The 18488-nt window shown below is 34.7% G+C and overlaps 1 protein-coding gene across 1 annotated transcript; it reads left to right on the top strand.

Moving 5' to 3' along the window:
* Positions 1 to 6787: 6787 nt before the first annotated feature.
* On the top strand, positions 6788 to 8606 carry LOC149093794 (uncharacterized). Its single transcript, XM_089266849.1, has 4 exons — positions 6788 to 7919; positions 7981 to 8052; positions 8168 to 8257; positions 8316 to 8606. Exons 1-4 carry the CDS (start codon positions 6813 to 6815, stop codon positions 8379 to 8381), a joined length of 1335 nt encoding a protein of 444 aa, XP_089122975.1. The 5' UTR covers positions 6788 to 6812; the 3' UTR covers positions 8382 to 8606.
* The last annotated feature ends 9882 nt before the right edge of the window (positions 8607 to 18488 follow it).

Raw genomic sequence — 18488 nt, 5'->3', positions numbered from 1 at the left:
TTCAATCCATGAATTATCCGCTATAGCTCCTTTATGTTCCTTGACCAGATTTTGCAATATCTCTATATAATGAGATAGAGTATCATTTTGTAAAGCTGGTTGAATGTCCAGTAACTTCCAATACAGGGCTATTCAGCTATCTTTACCGATGTTAAACGGTTATATCTTGGCCTGTGATTGACCCAGAGACTACAGAATTGTCACACGCAAATTTTGCCGACATTCATTTGTCATATTTCAAGGTCAAGGTCATCCAAGGTCATTTTTCGGAAATTATTTCGGATAAAATTACAGTTAGAGGGATTTTTCCGGTAGGCAAGGGCACCCGGGTCATCAAAACTGCCCAAAGGTCATTGAACTACAACTTCACCTCCACGCGGTAATGACTGGGTAACTCTAACGAAGCTCTGCATTTATCTCATAAGAAGAGATTCTTTTCACTTCGTAAGTGTAAACGTGGATTACTAATGAAACGATGATACCAGAGCAACGAAATTTCACCGACATGCTTATTTGACCTTGAAAATTACGACTTGACCTTCGTTTGACCTCTAAAGTTGCTAGGAGCGATTTCAGAAAAATGACCTTGGATGACCTTGACCTTAAAATATGACAAATGAATGTCGGCGAAATTTGTTTTTGCAAATTCTGTAGTCTCTGGGTCAATCACAGGCCAAGAGATAGCCGTTTAACATCGGTAAAGATAGCTGAATAGCCCTGTATTGGGGTCCTTTATATCTCCTCAAACAAATTGAGTAACCTTCTTCTGTAAGTAAAGTAAAGGCATCAGCTTTTTGTACTACCAGATTAGTTTTTAGTTCGTGCACTTTAAAAGTGAATACCATATACCATGTTTCGTTACTTTCTCGCAAAAATTGCATTTAGCGTCTGTTACATCTTCCAATGGGCATGCAGCACCACATGGCTATGTGAGGTTGAAGAAGTCAAATGTTGATTTAGGTATAGTTCCTTGTGATATAATAAATTTCATTGTGTCTTGCATGGTTGATATTAAGCGATTCATTTCGTAACTTATGTCGGCTGCTTTAAACGAATTCTCCAGAATTGTATTTTCCAATTGAGCAACTCTTGTTTTCAAATCTGACTTTGCTGACATTTCCATTAGTTTTGCTTGATAGGCTACAAGTATTTTAGATGTTTGTTCCATGAATTTATTTGTGATTTCCACAGCTTCTGTTGGAGCACTACCGAAACTGTTGTAAAGTACATTAGTTCCAAGGACAACAAGTGAAGCTCCAAACAATACACCTGATACACCGAAATCTCTTTTTTGTCCACCATTACTGCGAGTTTTCATTGATGTGCATAGTTCTTTGACCATATTCATTTTCTCATTGATATATTTTAGGCAGGATTAGCGAGCTATGTAGAAAATATCGTTCCGATGAGTGTATTGAAAACAAAGCTGGTCAGCCATAGCGTCACAAAAAGGATATTGAAGCCTTTTATTCCATCAACACATCCACGATAAGTTTTAGTTAAATTATCTATTTGCCACACGAATGTACAATCGGATTGGTTGAGGCTCATCATACCAATCCTTTTATCGAAATAGCTTTTATATTCGGGAATTGATTGCAAGGATTCACCACCATTATGGTTTGGTTAACTGCAATGATTCCTTTCAGAAATTTATTTGTTGAATCTTGGGGGAATCAAATCGAGGGTTCACCAAATTCGAAATGGTTGACAATCGATATAAGTAAAGTCAAACTCATTAAGATAACACTATTGGTAAGAATCAAATTATTTTATGATCTCGAAGTTCTTGAATTCGTAGAATAAGGTTTGATTTGGGATCCATGTACTCTTTTGGGTTCGGATTGTTCGTCCTTCTTTACTAAGTACGTTGTTTCTCCGATTTTCTCAATTATTTCGTAAGGAACTTCCTATTAAGAATCTAATCTATTTGAGCGTACTTGTTTCTCGTATAAGACTAAGTCACCAATGCTGAAAGTTCTTAGTCTACGTCTTCTTTCATAATTTTTACTCTGCTTTTCTTTCGATTCATAAGAGTTCATTCTTGATTGTTCCTTGACTGTAGTCCATTCATTATTAATGAACCCAACATAGTCTGATAGTCTCAGTTCTCTATTTTCTGGATTAATTTTTAAATCAATAGGTAAAGTTGGTTCCCTTCCATAAAGCAAGTAGAATGGAGAGAATTGTGTACTCTGATATGTCGAAGTATTGTAGGCGAAGTTCATCAATGGTAATATTTGAGACCAACGAAGACGATTTGTTTCTTGACAATAACGACTCAGCATTTCACAAATAGTTCTGTTTACTCGTTCTGTCATTCCATTTGTTTGTGGGTGAAATGTAGTTGACAACTGCCATTTCGTATTCATAAACAGGGAGATTTCCTTAATTTGTCTGCTATAAAATTTCTGCCCTGATCACTCACGATTGTCTTCGGACAGCCATGTCGACAAAGTATATTTTCGATCAAAAATTTTTCCGTGTTAATCGTGTCCTTTTTAGCAATTGCTTTCATTTCCACCCTCCGTGTAAAGTAATCAGTCGCCACGATGATGTATTTTTTCCCAGCAGATGGCGGTAGAGGACCTAATATAGCGATCCCGATTTTTCCAACAGGAGCAGACACGTAGATTCGTTTTAAAGGTGGAACTGCATTCCCAGTACCTTTTGAGAGGGACCAAATATGGTCCTGTTCTACCTAGATTAACTTTGGCAACATGCATTGCCATTTTAGTTACAATTGTATTCGATTTTATAATTTCGTTAAGTTTTTAGAAGTTTCTGGTCATTTTTTGCAAAGACAAGTGCATGATTCCATCCATCAACTGTATTGATTGATTTATGACAGATAGCATCTGTTCTCAATGCACGTTTGACTTGATGAGTTAAATAGTTCATCTTCATTTATGATGGAATATTAAGATCAAGAACTCGTACTGGTTCTCTAAGGTCTTTAAGGTCTCTACTTGGTCTATTTTTGCGACATAATTTCGACTGAAAGAATGTTAAAAACGGTCGTTCCCTTTCTTGAAGGCAGCATGATATCAACCGCATCTTTCATTTTCTATGACATATAAAACGATTCGAACCAACCAACGACGGCGCAAACGGTAAAACGTTTACAAGCTGAAAACGTTTGAACCCGTTTCTAAGCAATCTAACTGAAGGCAGACGAGAGGGGGATGTATCCTAAGTAAGCAGAGGACACGACGACCCGAAGGGCACATGGGGCCAATTGGCTGACCTGGACACCTTCGGGTGACTCCTATACCGTGGTCACTCTGAGTAAACCACACACGCCCCCGGTTTTAAACGAAGGGAAATCACTCCAAAAATCCTCCAAGGTGTATCGCTCTAAGCTGCCAAGGAGGACGGAGGGTGATTTCTTTCAAAAAAGACAGTTTTATGCGTATAACCATAGTCAGCGAGATCGAAATAGCCTCTGTTTCTGAAGAAACAGTGGTGTTTTTAATACTGGCTTCGTTAATTGTCTGTTGAAACGAAAAGCCACCAGAAAAGCAGTAAGTTATAATCAACCGCTGCCTAACATCTGTATGAAGGCGCTCAAACCATGTATTTGTGGCGGCTGCATGAGAGTGCTCGTACTGGCAACCCTTAATGGTAACGCAGCATCTCAAAATCCCAAATAGGCGAACAGAAGAAACTGAAACTTTTTTATTGTGTTCAGTACACCATTGTGTTCGGCATTGTTTGGCACTAGGCTAACACGAAAAGCTCACTTGCTGCTTTTTCGTCCGGCATCTCACACAAAAGACGATGAAATTATGAAATCTCTCTGAGGAACGAGAACTAGAGGCTATATTTGATTGGAAAACAAAAACGAAACACAGAGATGAAAGAAAATTTTTGTTAACTTGACATAATAACATCAACAAGCAAACGAATCGGAGTTGATAAAATTGTGCTGCGTATGCTATTAATGCGCATGTGCAATCATGTTAAATGAGAGGAAATTGTCTTTCGCTTTTAAGCGAAAATTGGTTACTGAAATTATAATTTAAACTTTTTTCAATGCGCATGCACTCATGCTGACTTCAACTAGTCTGCTTAGAGAAAGGTTCAAACGTTTTCATCTTCGCAATGGAGACGAACTCTGGTCAACCTAAACGTTTTACCATTTGCGTCACTGATTTTTGATTGGACGTACAGAACCACTTGCTGGATCAAGGCGTGCAAAGTATCGTTCTCTTTGTCTGCTTGAGATTTAAACAGCAATATATATTTAATCATCCGATTGCGATGTAATATATCAATATAATACAGGGCATTTCAGCTAATTTTCCTGTTGTAAAACAGTCATTACTCGGAACTGGCTTGACCTTGAGAGTAGATATTATGTTTATGGAAATTTGGGCGATACTCAATTGTCATATTTCAAGGTCAAGATCATTCAAGGTCATTTTTCGGAAATCTCTCCTACCGTTATTAGAGGTCATTTCAAGGTCAAATCATAATTTTCAAGGTCAAAGAATCATACTGAGCAAGTTTCATCATTCTGTCACAAGCACTTCGTGAGATATCTTCATTTGATTTCAAACTCTCACAAGATCATTACAAATGCAGAGCTTCGTTGGAGTTACCCAGTCAGCACCACGTGGAGGTGAAGTTGCGATTGAATGACCTTTGGGCAGTTTTGATGACCCGGATGCCCTTGCCTACCGGGTACAGCTATTTAACTGTAATCCTTGCGCATCTTCAGTTGCTTTCCTTCCAAAGCCACACAGGCTGCACACCTAACAGCAACTGAAGCACAAGCCTTCCTTATTTCTTCCTGATCAATCTCATGGAACTCTTCGTAGATGACCTCAAAGAGTTCATCTACGGTTCGAGGTCCTCGCGCAAAAACTCTGTCTTTCAGACGCCCCCAGAGGTAAAAGTCACAAACAGTCAGGTCAGGAGATCTTGGAGGCCAATCCCAAGGTCCTCTTCTTCCGAGCCACTCAGGGAATGTCTCATCCAAGAGTTCCGTGACCTGTTTTGCGAAATGAGCAGGAGCTCCATCCTGTTGCCAGATGAAGTACTCCTGCCAATCTTCTCTTACCTCTGCGAGCTTCGGAAAGACAAAAGTTTCGAGCATCGCTCGATAAGAGTCCCCTTTGACATTCTCAGTGTAAAAATAAGGCCCGATTCTCCCTCCTGCCCAAACCCCACACCACACCATAATCTTTTCAGAGCCAAGATTATCTGCCTCGAAAGTCCTATTTGGATTTGACGAGTCCCAATAGACACAATTGTGCCTATTGACAGTCTGCGATAAAGAAAATATCGCCTCGTCAGTCCAAATAATCCTTCCAAGAAGATCATCTTGGTCTTCAAGTCGGACTAAAACCGTATCACACCACTCAACTCGCCTGTCAAAGTCGTCCTCGTTGAGTTTGTGCATGAGTTTGATGTGATACGGTTTGAGCTTAAGATCTTTTCTCAAAATCCGCCATGCTGTGGTGTTGGACATACCAGCCAAACTTGCTATGCGTGATGCTGACAGAGATAAGCCATCTTGAGATGCCTTAGAGGCGATACTTCTGACATTCTCGATGGCTTCCTCAGTTCGCACCACTCTCTCTCTCTTTCTCTGGTATGTTACTGAGTCATACTGCCTAAAAACTTTATAAAGGTGCCTAAAGGTTCCAGGATCAATTTTCAGGAATCTTTGATTCCAGACATTCCTAGCCACCTTCAAAGCTTGCACACATGATTTTTTTGCCCCCAGATAGAACTCCAGTAAATCAATTTTTTGTTCTTTTGTGAATTTGTGCGACATGTTGGTTTTGTGATAAAAACCTTCCTTATTGAAAACAACGCGCAACGTAGTGCTATTTCAAGCTTGAATGCTTCTTTGGTTAGTATGAAGAATCAAATTGAGCAACAAAATGCTACAATTCAAATGATGGAGAATAAGTTGGCAACAGCCAACTTTTTGATAATTCAGTTAAACGAGGAATTGAATGCTGTTAAGAACATCATTCACAACCAAGCAATCATTTTCAACAGTTATTGTTGACACCCAAGGTGCAAGTTGGAAAAAAAAGTTCAGATTTGCAATAAATTTTAAAATTAATTTGAATCAAGTTTTATTTAAACTTTCCGCGAAACCGGTTTTTGATTGAGCCAGAAATGGCCTTTTCATACTACTTCAGCCGATGACACGTTTTCGGAAGGAGAGCCGATTTTGATAACACATTTCAACCTAAATATCACACTTTTGTATGATCTACTAATGGAAGGTTAATTTATTGATGTCCCATTATTTATTCTTATTTCAATTTGATATGAAAGTACACTCTGAACTTAAGCCGCAAATTAATTTCAATTGCGCAAGGGTTTGTTTAACAACGATTGCCAAAAGTTGAATCAATGATTGTTGTAATAAATCAATCTCTCATCCTCTTTCTAATAAACTAACACTTTGATTGAAACAATATTTAAATCAATTTTCATTAATAATTAAATGCATAAGTTATTAAGCATTCTATGGATGATGGATGAAAAGATCTCGAAATCAAAGGGAAATTAAAACAGACCTTCACCTATTCTTGCAATTAGAGGCGAATCAATAATTTTAATTGGAAGATGCATAGGAACAATTAACATACATAATGAACATGAGTCTAAATCTAATAAACAACTTCAAGTTTCAACATCGCTGGCTAATAATGGCTAATACAATTGCAAGTTTTTATCGTAACCGAAAAAACTGTTTTTTGAAATCGGTGCAGAAAATTTTCATTATTTCTCAACTTCCAAACATTAAAACCATCAGTCTAAATCTAACTAACTCCCAGTTGAACATGGCTCGTTTAATAATGCCTAATGCAGTTGCATGTTATTATCGTTACCGAAAAAACTTGTTGCTGGAATATTTGAGAAATATTTTCAGTTTTTTTATATTTTCTCATTCGAATGATCTTGATTCGTATGTTTTTCAATTGATACGACGTACGGAAAGATTAACAATAATCTATCAGGTTCTCCGTCATGGACTGAGTCAAAGTAAGCCTGTTACTGCCAAATCTTTTGGTTATCGTAAACTTAATCGGTGGGATTGGATCATCGGAATAACTTCTTTGATCAATTGGTGCAGAGGCTTAATGCTTATTTGCAATAATAATAGTGAATCAGTTGCCATTTATCTTGGTGATGCAATATTTCGTGCTAAAGATCATCAACCTTTACTAATATGGTTGTTGGTCATTTATTCAATCTTAATCATCTTTCGTGAATGGATTCTAATTCTTGAATCCAAAGGAAATCTCGAGGTATTATCCGTTTGGAATCTTTGTCTCAACGGCTTCACTCCGGCCAATTTAAAGATGGATAATATCAACTGTAAAAAGCTTCGCACAGCAATCATCATAGTGTCTATTTTTGCTTATTACATGATGCTGGTATTTCCTCTATTTATATCAATGTTGTTCATCGTCCCATTAATAACCAATCCTTGGATGTACAAGATACCAAAACTGTTCTTTACTAGTTTTATTTGGTCATTTCCATGTAGCTTTAATATCTCTTTCTTTTTAATCGGGATGATTGGATTTAGCTGGTATCTAATATGTTTATTATCATTTCATCTTTACCAACTAAAAAATTTACTAAATATGGCCGATCTACTGAACAGATCAACTGCAACTATTTCAGTTGATAGACAAGTCACATTGCTCTGTCTATTAGCCATCCGTCGTCTCAACAGTTTCGAGTTCGCTGTCAAAAAACTACGGTACGTTTTCTTTTACATTGTCATTGTATTTGCCTTTTCAGCCGATGTATACGTTTTCCTCGGTGGCATTATTCGAATTTACAATGATATTTTGGCAAATTCACTCGTAATCATTGGTGTGTTAATGCTATCAGTTATTGGAGCATTTGCAATTGCTTTCGAAAGCTTCATCTCGAAGGTAATTGATAATTGATAATTTTGTATCAAAATTAATTTTTCTTGTTTCCCATCATTAATAGCTTGATAAGTTAACAATAAAACTTCACCAATTATCCTGCAAGAATAAGCTTTCATTGCAAACAGCAAGCAAAGTAAGGAATAATATTTCGATTAGAACAATCAATGAATTTATAAACTTAAAATATCAATAATACTTTGATAACTATTATCAATATTATAAATATGTATGACGCGGTTTTGGCACAGGTTTTAGAGCTAATGGATCGGGCTACTGGACCATACAATGGCTTGAAAATCGGAGATTTCGTGACTCTGGAGAAAAGTTTTTTCATATTGGTGAGATGCGTTAGTTATAATAATAATGTTTGTACTAATGATAATCTATCTGTTTCAGTTTATCCTAGAAAACATATCACTCTTGATGCTATTCACGGTTAACATTGGACCTTTGATAAAGTGATGGAAATTGTGGAATCCAAGTGTAAGCGAATGCTAAGAACTGGATACGTGATGATATGGCATGCATCTTGACTTCAAAAGTGACAATTCAACTACCTTTTTATTGACACCAAGAAGGAATTAATCAATGATTCTATTCAAACTAACGAAACTATTCAAAAATCCAACCAAATTACTTTTGACTTGTTACAAAGCAATGTAGAGCTCATTTCATGAATTAAATCAATGTACCAATATTATAAACACTGTGAAAGTAATTAAAAGATAAATGATTCCCTAATGATTAACTGTCACTTGATTAATTCATAATTACAATAACAGTATTATACAATGCAATAAAATTACCAATGAGATCAACCTTTTGAATAATTTTTGGGTAAGACTTTAACCGTCAGCTTACTTTCACTTTTCTACTTTTTGCTTAAGGACAGTTCATCTTGCCACTCGAGGAAACCTTTTAGCGGTCTTTTAGAAAAGATATTTCACAGTTAACACATTGAATGAAACTTGAAACACACATATTAAAGCTTAGCTCAAGATGAGTTTATCGAAATTCAAATTCACAGTTAGAATGTTATTTTGAAGGTGTTCAGGGGTGATCCGGATCATGTCATTCCCTGTGCCTTTTGTTAGGCATAGTTGAAAATTTTACATATTGACTATCACGTAAATGAGGCATTTTTCGACTTTGACCGTTATCCGAGAAACAGTCATCAATTTGATTATTTCGAAAGTATGTTTAACAAAAATTTGGCATGTTTCTATCGATTGATGTATCGAAGAGAATAAGAAATTATTCGTGAAAGCTTTGTTCATACTAATTTATGCTCACTGCTAGATGGCTCGATGGCATCTAATAGTAAGCGTATCGAACAATATCAGAGCGTTAAAGAAGATATGTGGAAAATTTACTTCGCAGAATAACCTGTGGGGAAAAAGTTTGAGACTTTTTGGTTTTTTTCTTATATCTCGTAAGATAATGGCTGAATTTTTTTGAAAATTCAACATGACATAGTTGGATAGTGTGGCTTTGATACCTGAGAAATGCAGAATTGAAAAAACAAAGGTCACTCCACAATCATCGTTCAAACTAGGTAGAGAAAAAAAATGTTCAAAAAATTCTCTTTTATACATGTTAAACTGGTTTCGTGAATAACAATTTAATTCAATGATTAAAAATTTAAAAAAATGATGATTTGATTAAATCAAAATTTAAGTATGTTAATCAATGTTTTTAAACATGAAATTGAGTGCAAATGAAAGCGCAAATAACAAATTAATATTTTCCAAAAAATCTAAACAATTGAAAGAATTTTACTAAATTTATTAATTGTCTAAAATCAATGCACTCAAAACATACCAAAACTTTCCTGTTTACCTAATACAACCAAGGGCTGCACTATATCTCCGAATATCGCTAAGGTAAGTTTTAAATCCCCTTGTGCCGCGGCAAGGACCTCCGTCCCACATCAAATACAGATTGTGTCCTCTAATGCTGGAGTTATCTCGTTCTGTAGTAGAGCCAATAATTTCTTGCCATTCAACCAGTTTTCCTCTATCGGGAAGGGTTCCAGGAATCAACTAGTCCATACTCCAGCTCATACTATCAATCCTTGTTGATCCATTCTTGTTCATAACAGGCTCATAACGCTCAGTCTTCTTGTGTTGGTCGGTGTAACCTGTGGGAAAAAGTTTGAGACTTTTTAGTTTTTTTCTTATATCTCGTAAGATAATGGCTGAATTTTTTTGAAAATTCAACATGACATAGTTGGATAGTGTGGCTTTGATACCTGAGAAATGCAGAATTGAAAAAACAAAGGTCACTCCACAATCATCGTTCAAACTAGGTAGAGAAAAAAAATGTTCAAAAAATTCTCTTTTATACATGTTAAACTGGTTTCGTGAATAACCCCATGAACAACATTTGATGTAGCTTAAAAAATACATCAACTGATGCAACTCTTCAAGACCTTTCAGTTGAGGTATGATCGAAAAAATTCGGATAAGTCGTTTGAAAGATATTCAATTTTGAATAATAGGTTATTCAACCAAATATCCAAAATATGAATTAGTCTCAAAAATTGGTTTCTGTCTATTAGAGTTTAACATGTACAAAAGAGAATTTTTTGAACATTTTCTTTCTCGACCTAGTTTGAACGATGATTGTGGAGTGACCTTTGTTTTTTCAATTCTGCATTTCTCAGGTATCAAAGCTACACTATGCAACTATAACATGTTGAATTTTCAAAAAAATTCAGCCTTTATCTTACGAGATATAAGAAAAAAACCAAAAAGTCTCAAACTTTTTCCCCACAGGTTAGTATGTCAGCAGATCTAACAGTGTGACAATGAATCCGAAATGTTGCTGACCTGAGGGCTTTACATTTCATTTTTTCAACTCTAACCCAATTCTGAACAATTAATTACTAGTATTGATAGTTGCGAGGAATCACAAGAAAAATTATTAAGCGATTTGACCCAAACTTTTTCCTCGCAGGTTACTAAATAAGTTATACCGTTATATGATTTCATTGTGATCAATAATAAAATCAATTTCAACTAATGATCAATTTTAAAATACATTTGCAATCTTTTATCATAAGTAGAAAGAACACGAAATCATGGGTCCAAATGATTCATGTAACCTTCCATATTAGAAGGTATTAATTTAAAGTAAAGAAGCATAGAAATAGGCAATTGAAAATATAATATAATACAAAATAGATTATCATTATGGTGCATTGATATTGAACAAATATTCCAGACTTGATCCAACACACCATAAGCTCAATATTTTTCATGGAAATGGGAATAATGGCTGATACTACTGTGACTAACCGGAAAAAAATCTTTTTAAAAGACTTTACAAATTCGCTACGTTATTCATTCGTAACTCCCGATTCCGATGTTGTTGATTTTTGTGTTTCTCAACTTGTACAGCGAACTGAAAGACTGACCATTATCTTTCAAGTTTTGCGGAATGGTTTGAATCAAAATGATTCCATCAATGTAAATACATTTGGCTATCGTCGATATAATCGACTGGATTGGATCATCGGAATTTTATCTTTAATCAATTGGTTCAGATGCATTGTACTTGTTTACAATAAAAGTGAGACTGTGTCCATTATACTTGGAGATCCACTCTTTCAGTGTAAAGATCATCAAATAGCCTTTATAGTGATATTAATTATGCTACCAACCTTGTTCATTGGGCGCGAGTGGCTTTTAAACCTTGAAGCCCAAGGAAACCTCGAAATATTATCCATATGGAAGTTTTGTCGCAATGATTTTAATCCGTTTCACTTACAAATGAATAATCTAAATATCAATAGATTTCGCCTGTTTGTTACTTTAGTATCACTTGTTGTTTATTGCTCTATGCTTTTAGTTCCTCCATTTTACTCTGTAGGGTTTTTCATTCCCTTACTGACCAATCCTTGGATGTACAAGATTCCTGTATTGGCATTCAGCAGTTTCATTTGGTCACTTTCAGACATTTTTATTGCCTCTTTTCTCACGAATGCGATTCTTGGATTTGCCTGGTATTTACTATGCACTTTCTCATTACATCTTTATCGGTTGATTGATTTGCTGGACAGGGCTGATCAATTGAAAAAATCATTCAAAGTATTGAATAAGAGATACGTCGAATTTTTGTGTTTACTCATCATTCGTCGTCTCAACAGTTTTGAGTTGACTGCTAGCAGATTACGTTATGTCCTCTTTTGTTACGTTTTTGTATTTGCTTCAGCGAGTGATGTATACATTTTCCTTGGAATCATTGTTAGGGTCTACAATGACTTTTTTGCAGATTTAGTTGCTATAATTGGCTTTTGTATTCTTCCGTCTATCGGATTTTTTGGTCTCATTTTCGGAAATTTCATCTCAGAGGTAATCATCAAGTAATTGTTTAATTGTATTTGATACAAATAACTTCTTTCTTGTCTTTCATCAGCTTGATAAGTTAACAGTTAGACTGCACCAGTTAACTTTAAATAATAGACTCTCATTGAGCACATTGAACAAGGTAATGATTGGTTTATTGATTTCAATGCTAAATAAAATTATAATTTGAAATGTGATGAAGACTGTTCAATGTTTTATGCAGATTTGGGAAGTAATGGATCGAGTCGATGGTCCATACAATGGCATCAAGATTGGAGACTTTTTTACTCTTGAAAAGAGTTTCTTTATATTCGTAAGATAATCTTTCTGCTGACCTGATCAAACATTAACTCTTTTCGTCTTTTCTAGTTCATCTTGGAAAATATATCATTTCTTATTCTAGTCACTATTAACATTGGACCTTTGATTATCTGATCAAAAATACATAAATAATGCATTGATTTCAAGAATTCAAATAATGCAAACTATCGCTAGAATAGTTATGAATGTTGAGTAGTAGTTGATAATCGAATTATTAATAAACGGTGAGAAAAGTCTGTTCATCTTTATTTTACCTGGTCAATCGAAGTTTTCTAATGGAGAAAGTTGATCCGCGGATGCCTCATAAAGTATTTTTAATAGCTTGAGATAAAATCAAACCACATCAAAAAGGCACGCGTTCTTATATCCATCGTCAGAGTACGAGATCCAGCAGTAAGAGTAGACCATAAGAAGCCCACTCTGACTCAACGCTCTGGTCACTTGGACTTTGCCTTTACCAAAGCTCGACTTGTGCCATGCGGTGCACAAGAAAGGGCTGCTTAGGGTCTACTTTAATGGGATCTTATGTTGCTGTCGAATTTATAAGTTTCATTTTAGATGAAAAGAGCCTTTCTTGATCAAGTTGGAAGTTGATAATTTTTTAGTTGAATCGGCATGAAAATTGAGTCCCAGAACCGGAGTAATTTCGGAAACACATCTAAGCCTAAATATCACAATCTTGTATGATCTATTACTTTGGAAGGTAAATTTATTGATTTGCAATATTTTCCCTGATTATTTCAATTTGATCTAAAAGTGCACTCTGAACTTAATTTTTAAATTACGCAAGGGTTTGTTGAACAATGATTGCTGGAAACTGATTGAATCAATGATTGTTGTAATGAAATCAATCTCTCATCCTCTTTCTAATAAACTAACACTTTGATTGTAAACAATATTTAAATCAATTTTCATTAACAATTAAATACATGTGTTATTAAGCATTCTATGGATGATGGATGAAAAGATCTCGAAATCAAAGAAAAATTAAACCAGGCCTTCACCTATTCTTGCAGTTAGAGGCGAATCAATGATTTTAATTGAAAGATGCATAGGAACAATTAACATACATAATGAACATGAGTGTAAATCTAATAAACAACTTCAAGTTTCAACATCGCTGGTTAATAATGGCTAATACAATTGCAAGTTTTTATCGTAATCGAAAAAACTGTTTTTTGAAATCTGTGAAGAAAATTTTCAGTTTTTTCATGATTTCTCAACTTCTAAGCATGAAAATCATCCGTTCAATTCTAAAAAACTCCCAGTTGAACATGACTCGTTCAATAATTCCTAATACAGTTACATGTTATTATCGTTACCGAAAAAACTTGTTACTGAAATATTTGAGAAACATTTTCAGTTTTTTTATAATTTCTCCTTCGAATGATGCTGATTCGTATGTTTTTCAATTGATACGACAGACGGAAAGATTAACAATAATCTATCAGGTTGTGCGTCATGGACTGAATCAAAGTAAGCCTGTTACTGCCAACTCTATTGGTTATCGTCAACTTAATCGGTGGGATTGGATCATCGGAATAACTTGTTTAATCAATTGGGTTAGAGTACTTATACTGGGTGTCTAATATTATGTGAAAATTATGAACATAGTCCGCAATTGCAAACACAGTCGTAAACTTTTTTTCTTTGTATATTGTCAGTTTGCTAGTACTCTGAACCTCTGATTTCTGTCACTAATTCGGAAATTTGTTCAGCAGTTTTTCGAAAATTTCGAATTTAACCAATGAACAAAAAGTTGAATAAATCGAAATTTATTACCCCTGCAACAAAAATTTTAGTGATGCTTTAACAGGTTTATGCCAGCTATTATGTAAGAACATTAAGGAAGCGATCCGACTCTTAGAAGATGAGCTAGAGATTTTTTCTTTTTTCAAGGTATGACCTCAGAACAGCGATTTTGCGTTGCAGCTAGTTTTTACACTTTTTGATGCCTCATTCTTTTTGATTACGTCAATGTTGATAATTAGAACGGTTGAAAAGTTTTTGATAAGTGCCAGTGTGGATTACTTGCGAGTAGAAAGTGCTGGTCGGCCACTTTTGGTACTAACTTCTGAGAACGTTCTAACAATCTACGACTATTTTGATCAAAATCCAAGGGCCTCACTACATCAAGTAGGTCATCATCTTAGTCTTAAAAGACATAGCATTCACAAAATTCGTAGGAATTCATTCGTTTTCATCGATTAAAAATCAGTTTGCTTCGCGGTATGTTTAGGTTTCTTTCCACGACACGTAACTTGTTGCAATTCGTAAGAAGACCACTTTGAAAGTATCTATCTGAAGGTTTAGACATAGAGCTTTCGTTTGATACCACATTTGTTTAGAAAGGATGAGTAATTGAAGAGAAATGACTGTGTTCAAAATTTTCACCTATTATTAGACACCCAGTACTTATTTGCGATGATAGTGAATCGGTTGCCATTTATCTTGGTGATCCATTATTTCGTAATAAAGATCGTCGACCTTTATTCATATGGTGTTTGATCATATTAGCTATCATAGTCATCTTTCGTGAATGGATTCTGACCCTTGGATCCAAAGGAAATCTCTCTTACATGATTGGAACATTTGTCTCAACGGATTCACTCCGATTAATTTGAAGATGGATAATATCAACTGTAAAAAGCTTCGTACAACAATCATAATAGTGTCTAATTTTGCTCATTACGCGATGCTTATAGTTCCTCTTATTTTATCATTATTGTTCATCGTTCCATTTCTGACCAATCCTTGGATGTACAAGATACCAAAACTGTTCTTTTCTAGTTTTATTTGGTCATTTCCAAGCATCTTTAGTGGCTCTGTTCTTTTGAATGGAATTATTGGATTCAGTTGGTACATGTATCTTGTATGTTCATTATCGTTTCATCTTTTCCGGCTAACGATTTTACTGAGTATGGCCAATCTACTGAACAGATCAACTGGGACTATTAATGTTGATAGAGAAGTGAAATTGCTCTGTCTATTAGCCACCCGTCGTCTCAACAGTTTTGAGTTCACCGTCAAAAAACTACGGTACGTTTCCTTGTATTACGTTTTTGAATTTGCTTCTTCAGCCGATGCTTACATTTTCATTGGTGGCATTGTTAGAGTTTACAATGATATTCTACTCACAATCCTTGGGGTGTTTATGCTATCAGTTATTGGAGCATTTGCAATTGCTTTCGGCAATTTCAAATGCTCCAATAGGTGTACATCTCTACATCGTCTTTTCTGGACTACTAGTTGCAAACAATTGCCAGAAAAAAATGTTTGAACCAATTTGACCCAAAAATTTTTCCTACAGGTTACCTATTTTCGAGCAACCGTCTCATTGTGATCAATCAAATAAATTTCAACCGATAATCAATGATCAATTTTAAAACATATTTGCAATCTTTTATTATAAGTATAAAGAACACGAAATCATAGGTGTAAATGATTTAATACTAATAGCATAACCTTTCATATTAGAAATGTATTACTTCAAGGTGTAGATGAACAGAAGAAGGAAATTGAAAACACATATAAAATTATTATTATATTATAATATAATACAAAATAGATTGTTTTTTGCACAATGGCTGGTGCTACTGAAAGTTCTGCGAGTAACCGAAAAAACTACTTTTTAGTACATTTGGCAAACTTGTTCCGCTATTCATTTGTAACTCCCAATCCTAATGAAGTCGATTTTTGTGTTTCTCAACTTGTACAACGAACAGAAAGACTGACCATCATCTTTCAAGTTTTACGTAATGGTTTGGATCAAAATGAATTAATCAATGTAAATACATTTGGTTATCGTCGATATAATTGGCTAGATTGGATCATCGGCATAGTTTCTTTAATCAATGGATTGAGATGCATTGTACTCATTTGCACTAGTAGTGAGGCTGTGACCATTATTCTTGGAGATCCACTTTTTCGTTTTAAAGATCGTCAGATTTGTATTACCGTGTCATTTATTATATTATTAGCCTTGATCATTTTTCGAGAGTGGATTTTAACCCTTGAAGCCAAAGGAAGCCTGGAAATATTGTCCATATGGAAATATTGTCGCAAAGATTTTAATCCAGTTTACTTACAAATGAATGAAGTAAACATGAATAGATTTCGCTTAACTGTTATTTTAGTGTCACTTGTTGTTTATTTCACTATGCTTGTAGTTCCAGTATTTCTATCAGTTGGCTTTTTCACCCCATTACTGACCAATCCTTGGATGTACAAAACTCCTGGATTGGCGATCTATTGTTTCCTTTGGTCACTTTCAGACATTTTTATTGCCTCTTTTCTCACGAATGCAACTCTCGGATTTACCTGGTATTTACTATGCACACTCTCATTACATCTTTATCGGTTGACTGATTTGTTAGACAGGGCTGGTCACTTGAAAAAATCAACTAAAGGAGCCTTTAATCAGAGGGACATCGAGTTATTAAGTTTGCTAATCATTTATCGTCTCAACAGTTTTGAGTTGACTGCTAGCAGATTACGTTATGTGCTCTTTTATTACGTTTTTGTATCTGCTTCGTCGGGTGATTTATACATTTTTCTTGGACTGGTTGTTAGGATCTACAATGACTTTTTAGCCAATCTAGTTGCAATGATTGGCATTTTCATTCTTCCGTCTATTGGAGTTTTCGGTCTTATTTTCGGAAAATCTGCCTCAGAGGTAATTAGTTAGCACTTTCATTGTTGTTTTGATTCAAAATCTCTTGTCTTTTAGCTCGATAAGTTGACAGTTATATTGCACAATTTGACGTTGAATAATAGACTCTCATTGAACACGCTGAACAAGGTAATGATTAGTTTATTGATTTCAATGCTAAATAAATTTATGAAGCCGAAATGAAATATAGACTGATGAATGTACGATTTTTATGCAGATTTGGGAAGTAATGGATCGAGTCGATGGTCCATACAATGGCATCAAGATTGGCGACTTTTTTACTCTTGAGAAGAGCTTCTTCATATTCGTAAGATAATCTTTCTGATGATCTGATCAAACATTAACTCTTTTCGTCTTTTCTAGTTCATCTTGGAAAATATATCAACTCTTATGCTATTCACAGTTAACATTGGACCTTTGCTTAATTGATAAATAGATAAGTCATCGATTTCCAGCATCCAATTATAAAATTGAAGGTAATGGTATGAAAATGAAAAGAAACAGATAGTTGAGAGTATTCACGATTTTGAGCAGGTTTTGGAAGTAAGGACTCGATTCGATGACCATACAATGACGGCTGAGTGAACATGAATTAATGGTGATTCGGGATTTATCCTGGTTTTAAAGGTGACTTTTTATCGACTTTACACTGGCACCAAAAAGAAATAATAAGTGACTTTATCCAAACTACAGTATTTATTCAAAACTCGAACCAATTTACTTTCGATTTGATATAAAACAATGTAGAGCTCATTTCATGATCGAGCTACATCAATTTATTACTATTATATCATGTAACACTTGTTATTAAATTTTATAAGAACACCGTGACTGTAATTAAAAGATAAATCATTTTCTAATTAATAATTGTCACTTGATGGATTCATAATTCAAAAACAGTATTATACAATGTATTATAATAAAACGACTTATGAGATCAACCTTTAAAAATATTGATTCAATTTTAATAGTTAATGTTGACATTTTCTCATGGTTACTTTACAGTTTTAGCATTTCATTATTTTGGTGATGAATCAAGTAAATAAATAGGTTAAATTGTTAACTGTTAATGAACTTAATATTTATGAATAGATCGATTGGCCTTGAAATTTCAAATAAACAACCCAAAGGAGATTAATAAAGCTTATTGATTTTAAATTTTTAGCTCAAGTTTTTTTTCAGATTATTTGAATTATGCATGATAATGAATTGTATCACACTTTGAAC

Source organism: Tetranychus urticae, chromosome 2, assembly GCF_039701765.1.
Source record: "Tetranychus urticae isolate SD_2017Ah chromosome 2, NJAU_TeUrti_SD_1.0, whole genome shotgun sequence".
Classification (NCBI taxonomy): domain Eukaryota; kingdom Metazoa; phylum Arthropoda; class Arachnida; order Trombidiformes; family Tetranychidae; genus Tetranychus; species Tetranychus urticae.
This window is presented reverse-complemented; position numbering and strand designations above follow the sequence as displayed.